The following is a 19,609-nucleotide window of genomic DNA, read 5'->3' on the forward strand; positions in this document are numbered from 1 at the left end:
TGTCTTTTTTCTCAAATACCTACCAGAGACATTTCTCGTTACTTCATCATGTGCTCTCTATAAGGTAATGAACATTGTGGAGATCCTTAGCAAAATATCCATCACTGCGACATCCCTAATTATATAGACTTTCACTCTTTCTAGAACTCTTGTAACATTGTGAGGTTCTAGATTCTGAGAAGCTGGAGGATAGGGCAAAGCGCAAGCTAGGAAACAAAAATGAAAGGCTCACATCTCAACCATGCAATGTGTTCATTTATATGTATTGCTATAGTTCAAGATCCATAAATAGATATTCTTGGACAAAATTGCTGGAACTCAGTCACAATATATATTACAAAAGCAAAAGAACAAATGCCATCACACAGAGTAGGCACGTCAGAAATATGAACTATCAAGCATCATTTGCAGGAAGCGCGTTTTCAATGTTTGATGGCATTAGTATGTTAAATCCATCTGCTGCAGTGGATATAACCATTCCTGGGATCTGAGAATGCCAGTGAAGTTCTTTCAAATCTTTCTGACCCTGTTAACAGTGCAAGAGATATGTCATAAGAATAAACATAAAGCAGATGAAGTTTGCTCTCATCAGTCAGGAATAGAGATATAATAACCTGGTGAACGAAAAGAAGTTGTGGGGGCAAATCTGTTGGGGCATTGACTTCCTCTTTCATTTTAGCTTTGAACTCTGCCTCCTCTTCCTCATCTCTTTCTAAAGAAAGGTCCCAGATACTGATAAATAGAGAAAGGAATCAAACAGCAGGTGATTCACACAGACAGATTACATCCATTGAGAAACATCCATACTTGTTAAGAAACAGATGTGGAGAGAGAAAGAGAGAGAGAGAGAACTGTTCCACATTCTCATTAGAGTTGTGTCAGTAGGTTTCTTACGTCAGCTGATTGTCTGATGATGAAACTGCCACAGTTGAGGGTTCATGGGGACTCCATTCGACAGAAGTGATGGGATGTTTGTGATATTCAAAGTGTGCCACGACAGCGTCTCCTTCCTGTCAAAGTGAACAAAAGAATAAGCATTCATTCTTTAACTTGTATTAGCAAGTTGATATGAGACCACCTATACTCTCCTTTCTCCTTCTTAAACCACGGTTCTCCCACAATGAAGGCTCGGCTCAGCTACTAGGTTGGAAGTAGGGCGTGACAAACTGCTATTAATGTCATTCCCACTTCCCAGCCCCCCCCCCCCCCACACACACACACATAAAGTAGTTAAATCTTTAATTGGATAATCAGAATTTATAGAGTATTAGATAATCATACATATATGTAACATTGTTGCCAACAGCCACAAATTTAAGGACTACTAGTAGAATACCTTGAGTAATCTAAGATCTCGAATAGAAAATGTCCCATCATCACTTCCAGATGCAAGCATACAGCTAGCCAACCTGGTGAAAAAGCAATCACATGACTATACAACCAATTAACCATAACTATAGATGTAGAAAGTAAAACAGAAAAGTCAAATACCTGTTCCATGATATAACATTGACATCTGCCTTATGTGCCTTTATAGTGGTAGCAGGAGATTTACCCACACGGATGTCCCATATTCCAATACTGCCATCAACTGAGCAAGAGGCAAATACAGAAGGTTCTGTAGGGCTCCACTGCATCAGAGGAAGTTGGAAAAAGTGCTTTAGAGTTTAGCAAACGTAATAAGATGTCCAAATTGTAAGAGCTTCCCCCAACTGAAGATGAGATAAGTAGATGCAAGCCCAATATGAGCACCTGAAGATCTTCAACACTTGCACTGTGTCCAACAAAAGGATTAGCATCAATATTCCATGTTGTACCAGATGTTGGCTCCCATAAATGGATACAGTTCTTGCAGTCCCCTGAGGAGACGAGTAACAGCATCAAATGTTAGATTACTTTATGACCATGGCATATCATCAGAGAACGTATTAATAATTATGTGCAAAGATGATAGGATTAGTTTATGCCATACCTGACACGAGCCTTCCCGGAACAAGAGGACTCCAATCTATAGCATAGCCTTCATCTTTATGTCCGCCAAACTTAACTAAGGGTGATTGATTAGAGACTGCAGAAGCCCCATGGCTAAGATCACTCTCTGATTCTGCCAAAGCATTTAAATGCGAGCTAAAATCCCAAACCTGCCAGTGCATTAAACCTAATATATGAAAGGAGAAATCATACTAAGGTCTGGATATATTAAGCTTGCCAAGCAGTGGAACAAGCTTTTCTTAAAGAGTAGTCTTGATAACTATTACAATCAACAAGAATTGGTATATAAATCTCTTGTTTGAGAAGTATTGTAGTTTCCGCTTGTTCCTTCGTTGTCGAGGGAGGGTACTGTATCTGCCAGATCACTGATAGAGAACTATATAACCCAGCAGAACATGATCCAATATAGAAGTATACCATTTTGAGATTTAAAATTGTATCTCACATTTTCTCTAGTTTTCTATAAATGTTTTCATATGTTTGCACCATGGAGAGTGATGCCAGACAGTTAAAACCAACATAAATACTCTCAAAACAACTTAAAGAATAAAATTATCGACTTACAAATTCAATTATTGAATTTTTATTGGGAAGAGTCTGACCTGAACATGACCAGTATCACCCCAAGAAGCAACTATATGAGGGTTTTGCGTCATAGCACGGATGCGATTAACACATCCTTCATGAAACACCTTGCGTAGCTGCAGATTTTTAAGAAAAGAAGTGTTAGCAGGAAAATGTGACGTATACACTGCCATACTAACTATATAGATGATGTGAAGAAATAAAAGTACCTGTAGAACAGGTGTCCCTGATCCAGCTTCCTCTTCTTCTTCATCACTGTCACTACTATCGCTGTCCATATCAGTCTCATCACCTTTCTTGTCTGGCACCATGTCCCGCCTTTTTCCAGATATATTAGATAACTTAAAAATTCCAATCGAGTTCCAAGAACTTTTCTCTGCCTGTAAGAATGAGAAAAGCATGTTTCATGAGCTTTAATCTACTCTACCTTAAATGGTGAGAGCAAATTTTGGGTTTTCACTTTCGTTTTCCCTACTAATTGAAAAAGGAATTCTATACTATACACGGAGAAAAAGTGACATTAGTAAACAATTATGTTTTCTTTATAAGGCTGACATTAGTAAGCAAATAATGTCCTATAATCAACTATCTCTGTGTTACAAAAAAATCTGAAAAATGAATGGGAAGACAGTACTTAAAACAACAGGAATTTCTGCAATGTACAAAAAATTAGTACTAATTACTTTTGCTTATAAAAAAAAGTTTCTTCAACGTATAGAAATGATCCTCCTTCTCAGAATATAAGAAAAGCTAAATGCCAGAGCAGTTCTTGGCAGGATATAAATCAGCATTCATGATATTTCTATTTCTATCCAACAACAACTCAAGCAATAAAAAAGAGCTTACTTGTGTTCCTGCTACACAATATACAGTATGTGGAAACTCAGTTCGCACCAAGCCGAGCGAATCACGCAACACATCAAAACTGCCCCATTCACAACCACAATAAATTGCATAAATATATCACATTTAAACAAAATATTATTAACATAACTAATATCAATAATTGGTACAGTTATTTTGTTTATTTATTATTACCTCAAGCAGGGCCAGCCAATATGGAAGGCATGAAGAGAGTTGTAAGCAGAAGGGTCACACTGAAGCTCTTCACCTTCCTCCAATTTGTCTACACCTGGTTGCCATACTTTTGCTGGCAAAGACGGTACTTCATTCGACGATCCTTCTCCTTTCTTTCCGCCCTGCTTTATTTATTTAAAGTTCAGATTTTTCTTTCATCAAAACTGATTACAAAACAAAGAATACAAAATTTTTGAGATAAAAATCGCACCTTGTTCTTCCGTTTAGCTTTTTTAGGGTTCTTTAAGCTTCGAACCATCTTTAATTACGCTGAGAAACAGATGCAAAAACGAAGAGGAAGAAGGTAATGTGAACCAGAGAGTGACACTCCACTACAGGGGTTTAAGAACTAGGGTTTTTGTATTTGCTTTTCCCTTTTTCTTCGAATCCGAGAATTGGGCTCACAAATGCGAATTTGGTCGGGTTTTGGGCTGTTTTGGCTACTTTCGCATGGGCCGACTTACTAACGTTGTGTAGCTGAATATATATATATATATATATATATATATATATATATATATATATATATAAATGAAAAGAAAGGAAAAGAAGGATTAAAAAGACAAAAAATAATATTAAAAAACTGCATACGGAGGATTTTCAAATGAATATTTGATATCTCTTAGTGACTTCGTCAACTTTTTGTTATGCTATACTCTGTCATAATTTGTTTGAAAAATTTCCCTCCAATAATCTAATTTGATCAATTGTCGACTCTATCGTTTACCCTCAAAATCAGATAACAATTGAATTTGTAAGTGGTTTTAAGGATATGCGAACTAACTTGACATAAAATGATAAATTAAGCTGCAATTGAAATAAATAATGATAAAGTAAACTCAAACCACACGAATTAGACAGTTACGGTCTTGGGAGGTCAATCACACTCGAACTGAATGCACTTTGATTGATATCAAGATACAGAAACATAAGAGCTTAAAGAGAGAAAATAATAATGTATAGCTTTGGAATGTGTGTTACTATACTTGTACGAATTACCGGACCTCCTTTGTATAGTAGAGGAGTCCTACTTTAGGTACAATTCTATAAAAGGTAAAAATCTCTTGATTTAGTGATTGTCAGTCCTTTATTGATGATACGTGTCGAGATTCCCGCCGTAATATCCGACTGGTCACAGATATTTTGGTCTTCTGTTAGCTATGCTAACAATGTTACTTCGAGCTCGTTCGGGGCTAGGATCGATTCCAAGATTACGGCCTCGATACTTAGAATGCAGGCGTTCTAACCTCGGGTTCTAGCCCGGTGAGACTTGGGGTCGGTCTTCAGTCTTTTATTGCCATGTTCCGAGTCTAACCTACCATGCCGTATGCGAGTTCGATTTTGATCGTATACAGATAGTCCCCTCGTTTTTCGGAAGTAGACGACGAGAAACGACATGAGCTTCCAATTCTTACTTCGATACCCCGCGACACAAACGACAAAATTAACGAAATGTCGCGTCAGTCAAGTCTTAATGGCCTTAAGTGCTTGTCAGTTGCCGATCGGACACTCCTGGATGCGAACCGTCATTGAAAAACTATAAATACTCCCCTCCTTTGTTCATTCAAAATTTACATCCAAACCTTCTCTCCTCGTATCCTCAAAATTTCAATACTCTCTTGCCATTATACTCTGGTTTATTTGAGATCCTTTGCAAGAACTTTCGTACATCTCCATCTCAAGCCAACAAGTGTACTTCTGCAACTTCCTTTCTTCCTCCATTTTTTAAAGAAATGGCAAAGTCCTGAAGAAACTGTTTCGCGTACTGTCGTCGATGAACCAGTATCGAAACCCCTGTTGAAAATGTTCATCCTTGGAAGATGCTCGATAACTGCCGATTTCAAAGTTGAAAAACCTTCCCCCGTACAAGGCCGGCGTGAGGAGGTCTCGAGATACATATGCTCGATCATTGAAGAAGTCCTCCCCACGATAAAAAGGATTGCAATTGGGTTGACAAGTATGTGGTGGTTCCAGGACCCGATGAAGATATCACTACCCACGTCGAGGGATACTTAAGTGTTTACACTTATCCTTTTACACTGGGCCCATTGGATTCAATCATCATCGACTTCTGCAAAAAATACGAGGTATGCATCGGTCAAATTCACCCTTTATTTTGGAGGATCGTGATCCTTCTTCGGTTCTTTGTGAGCAAGATCAATGGATGCCTGTTCACCGTCGACCATCTCATGCGCCTATACAGTCCCCAAATCTTTGTGGGGGGGGGGGACTAATCAAGCTCGCCCATTGGTCTAGTAAAGCCCCATTCTCGAGTATTGATATAGATCAGGATCGAGGTTGGCTAGGCCATTTTGTCCGAGTGAGGACTTCAGACTTGATCCAAGCTGAGCGCATGCCGTTCCCCGAGAAGTGAAATATATCTCGTAAGTAAAATTTTGTTTTCCAAATTTCATTTTACATTTTCTTCCTTCCTTCTTATTAGTGCTAGCACTCATGGCGCAAACTTTCGAAGGGCCGGTGGGAGGCATATTCCCATGGTGAGATTCCTTCCCCGAGTAAGCAATATTTGAGTTCCCCTTGTGTCATTAATTTCTCACTTGTTTCATTTCCTTTTGCAGGTTTATCCAAGGATATCACACTGAGGCCTCCATCCGGTGGCGAGGACTTACCTACCGAGTCCCCTGCTCTAACATAGGCCAAAGAAAAGAAAAGAAAGAGGGATCCAAGTTCTCCGAGCTCGGAGAAGAAGAAAATAAGAAGGCTGTTGTACAAGTCCAAAGAAAATACCATCTCTAGAACACCACCCTCGGATTCACTCTACCGGCTGAGGGACGAATCCGAAGAAGAAAGAGAAGCCTTTGATCTAGTGGCCCACGTGCCGTCGCAGCTTGAGGGGCAAGAGGCCTCTAAACCAGAGAGAGGCGAGGTGGATATGCCTCAAGGTAGGGAGGCTGACGAAGAGGCCGTTGTCTAGGCTGACGAGGAGGCCGTTGTCAAGGCCTCCTGAGATGTGGGCAATGCCCCAAAGGATGTACTCGGTGTGATAGACATCACCGAGTCGCCTTCGTTTACTGAGTCTATGTACAATGAGGCTCAAACAGTGAAAGAATGTCCCAACGAGGGGCCTCACAGAGTGGACAACCCTTTTCGTGACTTTTTTGATGGCGTGAGGACATTACCGGACTGGGTGACTTAGAGGTGCTGAGGAAGAGTCCATCTTTGGGAACAAGCGGGCCTTCCTCAAGCCCGAAACTAATCAACTGGTTCCTGACTTCAAGTGTGGATCCTGACCGAAAACAATCGATCATCATCTCCATTTCGGATGCCCGGGTCATCTCTATCCCCGTAGGGGTGACCAGTTACCTTTAGTGTCTAGTGACCGAAGAAGACCAAGCCAAAATGAACGAGGTGGATGCACTCTCCCTGTTCAACGAAGGCGCTAAATCAGGTAACTTCAGATATCTCTTGATGACTTTTAATTTGTACTTAGACTAATTTATAGATAATCATAACATTTTTCTTTGTGTATGTAGGCCTCAGTGCTTCATCATGAGACTTTTCTCCGATATTGGGACGAGCTAAACCAGATTAAGGTCAAGGTTCGAGGACTTACTGAGAAGAGAGATACTTACAAACTTCTCAACAAGCAATGTGAAGGGGAGGCTAAGAGCCTCTGAGCTGAGCTAGAGGTGGCTCGAAAGGAGCACGCCGACCTGGTCGAGCAGGTAAAAATATTTTAGGTTAGTGATGATGAGCTAGACTCGGTGATTAATGGTCGGAATCCGCAGGTCCAACAAAGATCGATCAGATTGACCAGCTCCGAGCTGAGATTGACGCTGTCAGGCTGAGGCCGATGAATGGAGAGGCAGAATTGACTGCCTGGCATCGAAAAAGGAGACTGCTCAGGTGCAGCTGACTTTGGCTGAAGTCCAACTTCGAGCGGCAAAAGGAAAAGGCCGAGGTACAAGCCAAAAAGGTTGAGGAGCTCCAATTTTAGCTAAGTTTGGGCCCTTCTAATTGAGAAACTTTGGCCAGTGAGCTTGAAACGACCAAGTCAGTGGCCGTGGTGGTTAAAGCTGATGCTGACGAGATGGTGGCCCAATATAAGGCTGATACCGAAGTGGCCCAGGATCGAACTAAGTATATCTTCGAGCACACAAAGCGGCAATCCCAAAGAGAGGCCATCGAGGAAATTCATGCTTGGGTTTCGACTTGTCAGCCGAAATTGATAGTGTTAAGGGGATCAAAGACGAGGCTAAGAAATTGGCTTATCCCAAGGATGAAGAAGACTCCAAGGGTTTGAGCGGATCCGAGGGTGGAGGAGACCTCGAAGATCCTGGAAACGAGACGGGCTCCGGTGAAGATCGGGCCGCTTAAGTGCCTTGTACATTTTTTTGATGTGTTTTTGTACCTGTGTACTTTTTATCAAGGCCGTTTGGCCTTTGTAAAGACGATATGTATATATAATACAATGTTTTTTTTTTTCCTTCGACAATCTCTGAGTTTTTCCTTTGCTTTATTATTTATATTTGCAAAGATCGAAATGCCTTAGCATGAAATAGTTAGGTCATATTTGGAGGTTCGAACATGCTTTGCCTTCGACATTATTTAATTTAAGGCATCGTAGGGGTTCGCCGGTTCGATATGATCTAGAAATTTTCTTGAAAGTACTTATAATTTTTTAGATTATAGTTTGTCGGGGGTAGTCGAACCGGTTAAGAAATTTTGAAGGCCTTATTTTTGTTACAAATCTCTGACGTATCCGAGCCGTTTTAATATAGTCATAGCCTTTTTAGTTAAGGTATTTCCCAGTGGGTTTGTTATCCCGAGTTATCGAGGCTTGCCTAAGATAACAGTCTCTAAATGGGGATGACCGTAGCCTTTAAGATTCAGGCACTACCTAATAGGTCTTGTGCCCCCTAGATCTGTTTAGACCGGACCGTCTAAGTTTGTCTTTGGACGGTAGTCCCTGAGTGAGAGTGATCATTTGAACTCAGATTGAGGCATCCCTTGGGCTCAATATCTTCAGGGGATCAGATGTAGGAAATTTCTTAAGAAAAAAGAATTTTTTTAAAGGGACAAGATATTTATTCGCAAGGTAGAGATATTTTTTTTATTCTTGTGCGTAATAGTTACACATGTGTACAAGTTTGTGCCAAGGCTTGAGCAGTCTATGTGGGCATGATTCATTTGGTCATTTGGCCCTTATAGTAAATCCTATCAATCGAGCCGAGATCATTTAATCACAAAGTTTCTTTCCTTGCTAAAGTTGTTATCCGAAGGTAATGCCCCCTAGTGCTTGGGGCCAATGGTAGAGATGCCTCGAATACTGTTCTCGTAATCTTCGATACCGGTCGGTAACCGTCCTTCAATTCTAAGTTAGCACGATTTACTGTTGCCTCATTAAAAAGTTGCCGGAAAACCCATTTGGGACAAAACTGGTTCAAGGGAAAAAGAGTGCAATGCGTGCTTTCAGGCCTAAAATTGTATCATTCTTTGACGGTCACTTGAAAGTGTTAGTTCAAAATGCAAATAAGTAAAAGGAATGAATGAGGTCTTACCTTAGCAGTAATATCGCTTCAAGTGAGTTATGTTCCAATTGTTCGGTAGTTGCTCACCATCCATTGTTCTGAGTTTGTACGATCCCTTACTAGTGATTTCGATAATTTGATAAGGACATTCCCAGTTCGGTCCCAACTTCCCTTCGTTCGGGTTTCGTGTACTTAGTATGACCTTTCTTAACACTAAGTCCCCGATATTAAAATATCGAAGGTTAGCTCTTCGATTGTAATACCTCTCGATTCGCTGTTTTTGGGAGGCCAATCGGGTGAGGGCGGCTTCACGCCTTTCATCTAATAGCTCTAGGCTTGTATTCATGACCTCATCGTTCGATTCCTTGGTTGCATATCGGAACCTGAGACTTGGTTCCCCGACTTCAACTAGTATCAGAGCTTCAGCGTCGTAAACCAGCGAGAACGGGGTAGCCCCAATACTGGACTTCGAGGTCATACGGTATGCTCATAGGACTTCAGATAGGATTTCTTTCCATTTTCCTTTGGCGTCGGTTAACCTCTTTTGGAGGTTTTGGAGTATAGTTTTGTTGGTCGATTTTGCTTGTCCATTCCAACTAGGGTGGTAGGGTGTTTGATAGGATTCTTTTGATCTTATGGTCTTCGAGAAACTTGCTTACTTTGCTACCGATGAACTGTTTCCCGTTGCCGCACATGATCTTGACCGACATACGATGTGGTCCCAAATGAAGTTGATGACCTCTTTTTCTCTGGCCTTCTCATATGCCTGGGCTTCAACCCACTTAGAAAAATAGTCAGTCATAAATAATATAAATTGAGCCTTACTTAGTGCCCATGGAAGGGGGCCAACGATGTACATTCCCTACTTCATGAATGGACTATGACACCTTCTTTTTCACCTGCGCTCGCAAGGGCGTAGGGGAAGTTTTTCCAATTAAGGGACAATCGAAACAGGATTTATTATTTAATTCAGAGTCGCCACTTAGGAGATTTATGGCGTCCCAAGTCACCGGTTGAATCACGAATCGAGGAAAAGATTGACTCTGTATTACAGTCCGCGAACCAGAAATCCAAGTAAGGAATTATGTTAACCCGGGAGAAGGTGTTAGGCATTCCCGAGTTCCGTGGTTCTAGCACGGTCGCTCAACTATCATATTCGGCTTATTTATCTGATTTTTATACATGTTGAACCTATGTGCAAATTTTAACTGTGTACCGCTTTTATTATTATTATTTTTACCGAGAATTGCAACATCGTGAAAATACATCTCGAACCACGTCACATCAATGCACCCGTGGTTATTGACACATTTCAACTCTGTTGAGATTTGGATTTGGGTCACATAAATGTGCACCCGAGTTTAAGAAGATAACATTATTAAATACGCGTCTAAAGCGACTAGTGTGTCATTATTTTGGGTAAGGCTGTGAAATTTTGCTAAACGGCCCATCCCGAAGTCTAAGTAATTTTACCAACACGTATAGAGGGCCCTGCAGCTTGTTTATTTTTGTTTGTCGAGGCTCGTCTAATTCATTATTTTTAAAAGGAATTTGCAACGTCGTGGAAATGCATCTCGAACCACGTTACAATCAATGTACCCGTGATTAGCGACACATTTCGACTTCGCTGAGATTTGGATTTGGGTCACATAAATGTGCACTCGAGTTTAAGAGAGTAAATTATTTAAAGCGCGCTGGAAGTGACTTGCGCGTTATTATCTTTTGGGGAAGGTCGTGAAATTCGCTAAACGACCCGTCCCTAAGTCTAAGTATTTTAAAAACAAATATTTATTGAGGGCCCCGCAATTTTGTATTTTTTTATTCGGTGAGGCTCATCTCATTTTTATTCAAGGATATCCTAAAGCGACTATGATTTTCTATTTATTGGTTTCTAAGAATAAAGAAAAATCCTAATCAATTAGCATTAAAAATTCGGGCTTCAAGTTCAAGTCCGGGTCCAAACAAAAGGAAACACCTTCTAGTTTGAACCCGCTACCTAACTTAAGATCCGCCGCATGCCGTTGTAAATATTAACAAACCAGCTACCATTTCAATTCTGTTCAACCTAGCTTTATTATATGAATTGGACTATTGGAATTAACTCTGTGGAATACAAAGCCATTTTTTTAGCTCTTTTTACGATTTGTTGCAAAATGCATCAATGCTTAAAAACTGTCATCAAGCTAACATTAATCACTAACATTTGAGAACTAACATTAGTTACTAACATTATTTGCATTGCTATTTAAAATTATGTTATTTACTCAAGTGAACTCGCAATTTCGGAATTAGACCTATTAAACCAACATGTTGATTTCCATAAACTATTTGAACCTGTTTTGTGACATAAATTATTTGAAACTATTTCACGACTACTGAAAAAAAAGAATTAAATACAATATATTTCATAACTAGTAATCACCAACTAAGATTAATTACAATTGATATTCCATATTTGTAGAAATAGATTCATTCAGTCCAGTTTATGCATTTCAAAGTCATTCCAATACATACTATGAAATACCAAGTGAACTACTGCTTATACATCAAATTAAACACAAAGAAACAGTTATTTTCAGAAATCCATTTCAACAACTCTTTACTTCTTTTCCCTTAAATTTGAGAGCTTTAGAACGTGTACCTGGATAACGGAAATACAAGAAAATGAAGGAGCCGTCAGCAACAGTAATAACACAGCAACGCAGTGACAGAACAACCCAGTGACAAATTAAAAAGGAGAGAACCAACAGAGTTCCAACAACACTCAATGAAAACAGTAACCAATAGCAAACTCAGGAAGAACCAATTGAAACCCCAGAAATACCAAACAACAACACCAATGAAACAACAACAGTACTAGTTTTGATATTCAGCAGTAACAGAAAAGACTCACTTTTCAGTTTCTTAGCTCTCTAAACACTGAACCTTTTAGGATTAAAAACCAGCTTGTTTTTTTACTCTCAAATTACTGAACTTTTAAATGTTAAAAATCCAGCCTAAACTCTCTGAAAAAAAGACTGAAAGAGAACTCCTCTTTTTCTTCCAAAAACCAGCCCCTTTTCTGTCTTGAAATGACCCTATTTATAACCCAAAAACAGGTATGGACAACATATTTTAATCAATCATTTTTAAGCTTTTCATACCATTATGTTTTGTTCCCCAGACTTGCATGCCTTGTTCCCCACTAGCAATGTCTTGTTCCCCACTAGCAAATGTCTTGTCCTCTACTATGTATTAAACAATGCCTTATTTTAATATTATTAGTGTTTAGTGGACAGAGCATTCAAATTAATCATTTTTAAAACTTTAAATCCTAAAATAACCCTGAAACTATTGAAATTACCATTCTACCCCATCAGCTATATCCAATTCTCCTAATCAATTAACCAAACTATAGCAGTTATAACCAATCTTAATTGAGAAATCCTAACAATTGACTAATTAAACACATGAAACTAACTCCCAATCAACAACATTAGGACAATTCAACAAGGCCAGATTCATATCAGAACAAACTTAACAGAACAATCAAGTATATCCAAATCACTAAACACAATCATCAATTGAACTCAAAACAGTAGGAAAGTCATCAAAACGCATACACATATAATTTCAACGAATATGCAGTAGGATACTTCATGCAAAAACTTTATCAAAATGAACCCATATTAAAACGAAACCACAAATAAATCCGTGAATAACATAGATTTGAGGTAAGAGATATGACCTTTACTACTGCACTTTCTTGCTCCGTTACACACAGTGAAAACGAAACTCCAAAGAAAAAACAAAAAATCCGTGAACGCGCTATGGCTGACCTTTATGCTAACGATCCAATGTCGAACAATGCTGAACTTCCGACAAAACACAGCTTCGTTCACAACACTGTTTCGATGCTTGACTAACAAACACGGACTCGTACGAAACCTCGACGCACTGCCTCGACGTACAATTGACCACGACCTCGGATGGTTGGTCTCGTTTTGGACTGGAGGGTGGCTGGTTTCGTTTTGGACTGGAGGGTGGCTATGGAGAAGGTGAGGCGGGCTGTTTCAGGTGGTCAAACAAACTGATGGAGAAGGTTGGCCAGTGGTCATTGGTAGTAAGGCTGGCGTGAAGGGAGGTGGTCGTGGTGGGCGTGAGGCAGGCTGTCGACGAGTGATGGAGTCGCCGATGGTCGTTGGATGTCGATGGAGAAGGCTGGCAGCTATGGATGTCGACGGGGGCTTGAAGATGGAAGTGGGGGGGTCGTTGGTTCGAAGAAGAAGAAGAAGGAGGGCAACCATGAAGGTCGAGGGAGCTTGGATATGGCAGTGGGGGGTCGTTGGTTCAAAGAAGAAGAATGACAGCCATGGATGTCGAGGGAGCTTTGGAGATGGCAGTGGGAGGGTCATTGGTTCGAAGAAGAAGAAGGAGGGGGTGGGTGGTTTAGGGTTTTTGGATTGGAAATGAAAATGAAAAATGGAGAAGGGGGGTGATTGTTTGGGCTATGGGGCAGACCGGGTCGGGGATGGGGTATGGGTTGGGTATCCGTGTTTCAATTTCAAAGGGGAAGAAAAATTGTTTGGGATGATGGACTTTAAATTGATTTGGCCCAAATATGACTTAACACTCTTTTATTTTGCCTTTCTTTTCTTAAACTAATAAAACTAAAAATTCCAAAAATCCTAAATTAACTTATAGGACTAGATTAATTTATAAAAGTACTAACTAACTTTTAATAACAATTAACACACACAATCAAATAAAATCACATAACTTGGACATGAAATGCTAAAAATGCAAAAAATACATTATTTTGTGATTTTCTTTCTCTTAAAAACAAAACATGGTTCAATTAATTCCTAAGTGCACAATTAAATCTTAAATGTGCATGCAACATATATTTTTGTATTTTTAATTAATTAAAACAAACTAAACATTCACAGACAAAAATAATTATCCAAAATGTCACGCAAAGTTCTCAAAATTTTACCCAAAGGCAATTTGTTTTATTTTTCGATTTCTTTGGGAGTAGTTTTCGTGAAGCAAAAATCACGTGCTCACAAATGCCCCTCTTTTTCCGAAAACACAATGAGTTTTCGTGCAAAGATAAAGTGAGCGGATACGAGCTATTTTTGCCTGTTGGAATACTCCGTGTGAAGCATTTTTGAAAAGATTTAACAGAACCTTTGCTTCACAGGTTTCCTACATATCCCTGGCTAAAAGGGAATCAGGTTAATGTAGTTCGGAAAGTTTTGGTATCTGGGACTACCATGAGACTGCAATGTTACTGCTGTTGCATGCTGTTATTACTGCTTTCCGACCTCCTTATTACACCATTGCTAGAAAGAAAACAAAAAGCTAGACTAGACTAATGATTACAGAATCTTATCTATCTTCAACTTGCTCTTGTAGTCTTCTTTCAGATTTCTGAAATGGGATTCATGCTGGGGGTATTTTTGTTGTAACCCTCCGCATTACTGACTTCTGGCTTGATCTTGAAATGTATTCCTCTGTTCTGCAGGCGGGCTCCTGACTTCAACTTGAATGTGTACTCCTTTGTTCTACAGGCGGGCTCCCGACTCCAACTTGACTTTAAAAGATAATACAGCCTCCATTCTCCAGGCGGGCTCCTGACTTCAACGACTTCTCAAAAATATAACACCTCTATTCTCCAGGCGGGCTCCTGACTTCATCAACTTAAATTTTAACAACCTGCATTCTACAAGCGGGCTCCTAACTTCTTTGACTTAAAATTATAACAACCTCCGTTCTACAGGTGGGCTCCAAACTTCTCTGACTTAAAATTATAACAACCTTCGTTTTACAGGAGGACTCCTGACTTCAACTACAACTCAGAATGTAATACCTCCATTCTCTAGGCGGGCTCCTGACTTCAACTACAACTCAAAAACATAGCACCTTCATTCTCCAGGCGGGTTCCTGACTTCAACTTCAACTTGAAATGATAACAACCTCCATTCTCCAAGCGGGCTCCTGACTTCAACTACAACTCAAAATGTAATACCTCCATTCTCCAGGCGGGGCTCCTGACTTCAACTTCAACGTGAAATGACAACAACCTCCATTCTCCAGGCCGGCTCCTGACTTCAACTATTTCGTAAAATATAATACCTCCATTCTCCAGGCGGGCTCCTGACTTCATCAACTTCAAATATAACGACCTCCGTTCTAACAGGCGGGCTCCTAACTCCTTTAACTTAAAATTAACAACCTCCGCTCTACAGGCCGGTTCCTGACTTCGATAAATAATTTAAAGATAATACCTCCATTCTTCAGGCGGGCTCCTAACTTCAATTACGACTTAAAAGGTAATACATCCATTCTCCAGGCGGGCTCCTGACTTCAACTACTTCTTAAAAATATAGCACCTCCATTCTCCAGGCGGGTTCCTGACTTTGATAAACAATTTAAAGATAATACTTTCGTTCTTCAGGCGGGCTCCTGACTTCAACTACTTCTTAAAAATATAGCACCTTCATTCTCCAGGCGGGTTCCTGACTTCGATAAACAATTTAAAGATAATACCTCCGTTTTTCAGGCGGGCTCCTGACTTCAACTACTTCTTAAAAATATAGCACCTCCATTCTCCAGGCGGGCTCCTGACTTCAACAAATTCTTAAAATATAACACCTCCATTCTTCAGGCGGGCTCCTGACTTTGACCATAACTCAAAAAATATAACACCTCCATTCTCCAGGCGGGCTTCTGACTTCAACGAACCTTAAAATTTTAATACATCCGTTCTTCAGGCGGGCTCTTGACTCCTTCAACTTAAAATATGTCAACCTCCGTTCTACAGACGGGCTCCTGACTCCTTTAACTTGAATCATCTTCTTTCAGAACTGCTTCCCTCAAAACTGGTATTTCATTCCTCTGAAAACTGCTGGGGATAACACCGGTGTTTTATTTACAATTATGTTATTTTCCTTTTTCAAAGACTACTTCCTTTAAAGCTGGTGCTTTCCTTCCACTGGAACTACTTCCCTTAAGACTTGTTTGGCCTTCTTCCGAAGACTGTTGGGGATACCATTCTTCCCAAAACTTGTGTTATTTTGCTTCTTCCCCAAATGGGTACCGGACTTCCAGAAAATTTTTAAAATGAAAGAAAACTTCCTGCTCCAGTTTGACAATTTTTCTTGTTATCATGACGTCTTTTCATCATCTATAACATTTCCTGTCCCTGCTTCAAATCAAAGAAAAATTTTGTTAGTTTAAAACGTGGCGAATGGTCGTGCCACTCCTGCTGGGGATGGTTTTTTCCCTTTTCTCTTTCCATTCTTTGCGTTTTATTACAAAACTTGCTGGGGATGATATTATTTGCTGGGGATGATATTCCTGCTGGGAAGGTTTTTCTTTTCTCTTCCTTCCACGCTCTGTATTGTCCGACCATCGCGGAACTTAGTCGATAATCTGTTCGAGTTGTTCCTGCATCTCGCAAATCTGCTGGGGATCCTCTTGGAATTTGATCCAGAACTTTTCAACTGTTGTTTTTTCTGTTTTTCTCCAACTTCCCCTGGAAATTCGGTCCTCTTGGAATCTAGACCCATTCATTATTTGGTCTCGCGACAAACTTCTTTTCGCTTTGTCGCCTTATCTTTGGCCCGTCCTATCCACATTGTGTTTTTGCACCATCTTGGCAACTGGTAATAAGCTCTGAAAATCCTTTTCAAAAACAAACTACTGGGGAGATAAAGTCTTTAGACCAAGAAATGAAAAAGTGATGATTTCAAAAGATAGAAAAGAAGAAATCTTTCTGAACAAATGCTGGGGAAAAGGAAAGAAAAGAACTTATCTGAATGATATGACCGATCCCAACGATCATGTCATGCATTCCGAATTAATCAACCCAGTCTATTTGTATCAATCAATCTTTCGGACGGCCTCATCTTGCTGGGAAAAAAACAGGCACTCAACTCTTTGCCAACGACGGATCCTTTCCACCAATCTTGTCTTGTCGCCTCATAGTGCCCTTCGAGGGGTTTTCACTAATAAGACTCTCTCATTTCTATCAACTCTCATCGCCTTATGGTGCCTGTGAAGGTTTTCACCGATAAGACTCTCTCATTTTATTTTTCTCAACTTCCGTCGCCTTATGGTGCCTGTGGAGGTTTTCACCGATAAGACTCTCTCATTTTATTTTTCTCGATTTTCGTCGCCTTATGGTGCCTGTGGAGGTTTTCACTGATAAGACTCTCTCATTTTATTTTATTTTTTCAGCTGGGGATTGGAGTGTTACTGATATGACTCTCCCTGCTAGGGATTCTTTCGGCTATCAATTCATTTCCAGTTTATGATCCTCTTCTCTGCTGGGGATCCGAGTGTTATTCCCGATTTCCGTTTGCATGACTTGGCACTTCTCGGAGGCTGATCAGAAGGTCTTTTTTGGACATCAATATGGGTTTTTTGTGTATGGCTAAAGAAAAGGGGTATCAAGAGGGTTCAACATCATTTTGATGGGTAAAATATTACAACTCTTGGAATCGAACTTTCTTCTCAAAATTACAAACACAAACTTCTGCCCCAGTTTTTCTTGGTTGGAGATTTTTATTTTTTGTTACATTATGACCGAGCCGTGAGGCGCCTACGTATCCTTCTTTGAGGAATCAGGTCAAACGTAGTTCACAATTTCTTTGTTTTCTTGTGACTTTTCTTTTGTCTTTATTATCATTATTTTTCTCTTCTCTTTTTCTTTCATTTTCGTTACTCATTCCAATGGAGGGGTATGAAAGAATAAATAAGGCTCAAAAAGGGGGAGCAAAGGTTGAAGTGTTTGGATGGAAGAACAAATTGCCTCCATCATTTCATTCTCCGATACCATGCCAAATGCAAACAAACAACAATTACAATTAAAAGAAATCATACATAATATCTCTTAACCGCGTCAGAATTTATAGCCATGTCGGCGCATTTCCCTTCGATATCTGTTAAACATAGAGCGCCATTGGATAACACTCTGGTTACAATGAATGGCCCTTGCCAATTCGGGGCGAACTTGCCCTTTGCCTTAGCCTGATGTGAGAGGATGCGTTTCAGCACTTGCTGGCTCACTTCAAACTTCCGGGGACGCACCTTTTTGTTGTATGCTCTTGCCATTCTCTTTTGATATAACTGGCCATGACACACAACTACCAATCTCTTTTCATCAATCAGGTTCAACTGCTCCAAAAGGGCTTTGACCCACTCGTCATCATCAATCTCAGCCTCAGCGACAATCCGAAGGGATGGAATTTCAACTTCTGCCGGTATCACTGTTTCAGTTCCGTATACCAACAAATAAGGAGTTGCACCTGCTGAAGTACGAACAGTAGTGCGATAACCCAATAATGCAAATGGTAATTTCTCATGCCATTGTCTGGATCCTTCTATCATATTCCTCAGTATCTTCTTTATGTTCTTGTTGGCCACCTCGACCGCTTCATTCGCCTTGGGACGATATGGTGTGGAATTACGGTGTGTAATCTTGAACTGTTGACATACCTCTTTCATCAAACGGTTGTTAAGATTAGCACCATTGTCTGTGATGATCACTTTTGGGATCCCAAATCTACAGATGATATGGGAATGAACAAAATCTACCACTGCCTTCTTGGTTACTGACTTGAAAGTTTTAGTTTCAACCCACTTAGTGAAATAATCGATTGTCACGAGAATGAACCTATGACCGTTGGTAGATGCCGGCTCAATAGGTCCAATGACATCCATGCCCCAGGCAACAAATGGCCATGGTGCAAACATTGAATGCAATTCTGTCGGTGGAGAATGAATTAGATCTCCGTGTAACTGACACTGATGGCATTTCCGCACAAAACTAATACAATCATGCTCCATAGTGAGCAATAGTACCCTGCTCGAAGAATCTTCTTTTCCAATACATATCCGCTCTTATGTGGCATGCAAACTCCAACATTACCTCTGTCATATATGTCGTGGCTTGACTAGCATCTATACATCTCAGTAATCCCAAATCTGGTGTTCTTTTAGACAACACTCCTCCACTGAGGAAAAATCCATTTGCCAGTCGCCGAATGGCTCTCTTTTGATCTCCGGTGGCCTGATCCGGGTATATCCCCATCCTGAGGTATTCCTTGACATCATAAAACCATGGCTCGCCATCCATTTCTTCCTCTATCCTGTTGCAATAAGCATGCTGATCACGAACCTGGATATGCAACGGGTCAACATGAATTTTGTCGGGGTGGTGCAACATCGATGCTAAAGTGGCCAAAGCATCGGCAACCTCATTGTGAACTCTTGGGATGTGTTTGAACTCTACTGATCGAAATCGCTTGCTCAGATCGTGCAAACATTGTCGATATGGTATGTGCTTCAAATCCCTTGTTTCCCATTCACCCTGAATCTGATGCACCAGGAGGTTCGAGACTCCCAAGACGTCCTGGACATCCATGTCTGCGGCTAACCGTAAGCCCAAAATGCATGCCTCATATTCAGCCATGTTA

The 19,609-nt window shown here is 40.3% G+C and overlaps 1 protein-coding gene across 2 annotated transcripts; it reads right to left on the reverse strand.

Moving 5' to 3' along the window:
- Positions 1-235: 235 nt before the first annotated feature.
- On the reverse strand, positions 236-4,002 carry LOC104243094 (protein HEAT STRESS TOLERANT DWD 1). Of its 2 annotated transcripts, none has more exons than XM_009798242.2 (12): positions 3,866-4,002; positions 3,616-3,776; positions 3,424-3,502; positions 2,787-2,957; positions 2,595-2,693; positions 1,973-2,141; positions 1,753-1,859; positions 1,492-1,631; positions 1,337-1,409; positions 895-1,010; positions 615-732; positions 236-526 (listed from the first exon to the last, which is right to left on the reverse strand). In XM_009798242.2, exons 1-12 carry the CDS (start codon positions 3,911-3,913, stop codon positions 395-397), a joined length of 1,413 nt encoding a protein of 470 aa, XP_009796544.1. In that variant the 5' UTR covers positions 3,914-4,002; the 3' UTR covers positions 236-394. The 2 variants fall into 2 exon arrangements, with proteins under 2 accessions (XP_009796544.1, XP_009796543.1); XM_009798241.2 differs by having other exon boundaries at positions 3,616-3,779.
- Positions 4,003-19,609: the final 15,607 nt, after the last annotated feature.

Source organism: Nicotiana sylvestris, chromosome 7 (assembly GCF_000393655.2).
Source record: "Nicotiana sylvestris chromosome 7, ASM39365v2, whole genome shotgun sequence".
Classification (NCBI taxonomy): domain Eukaryota; kingdom Viridiplantae; phylum Streptophyta; class Magnoliopsida; order Solanales; family Solanaceae; genus Nicotiana; species Nicotiana sylvestris.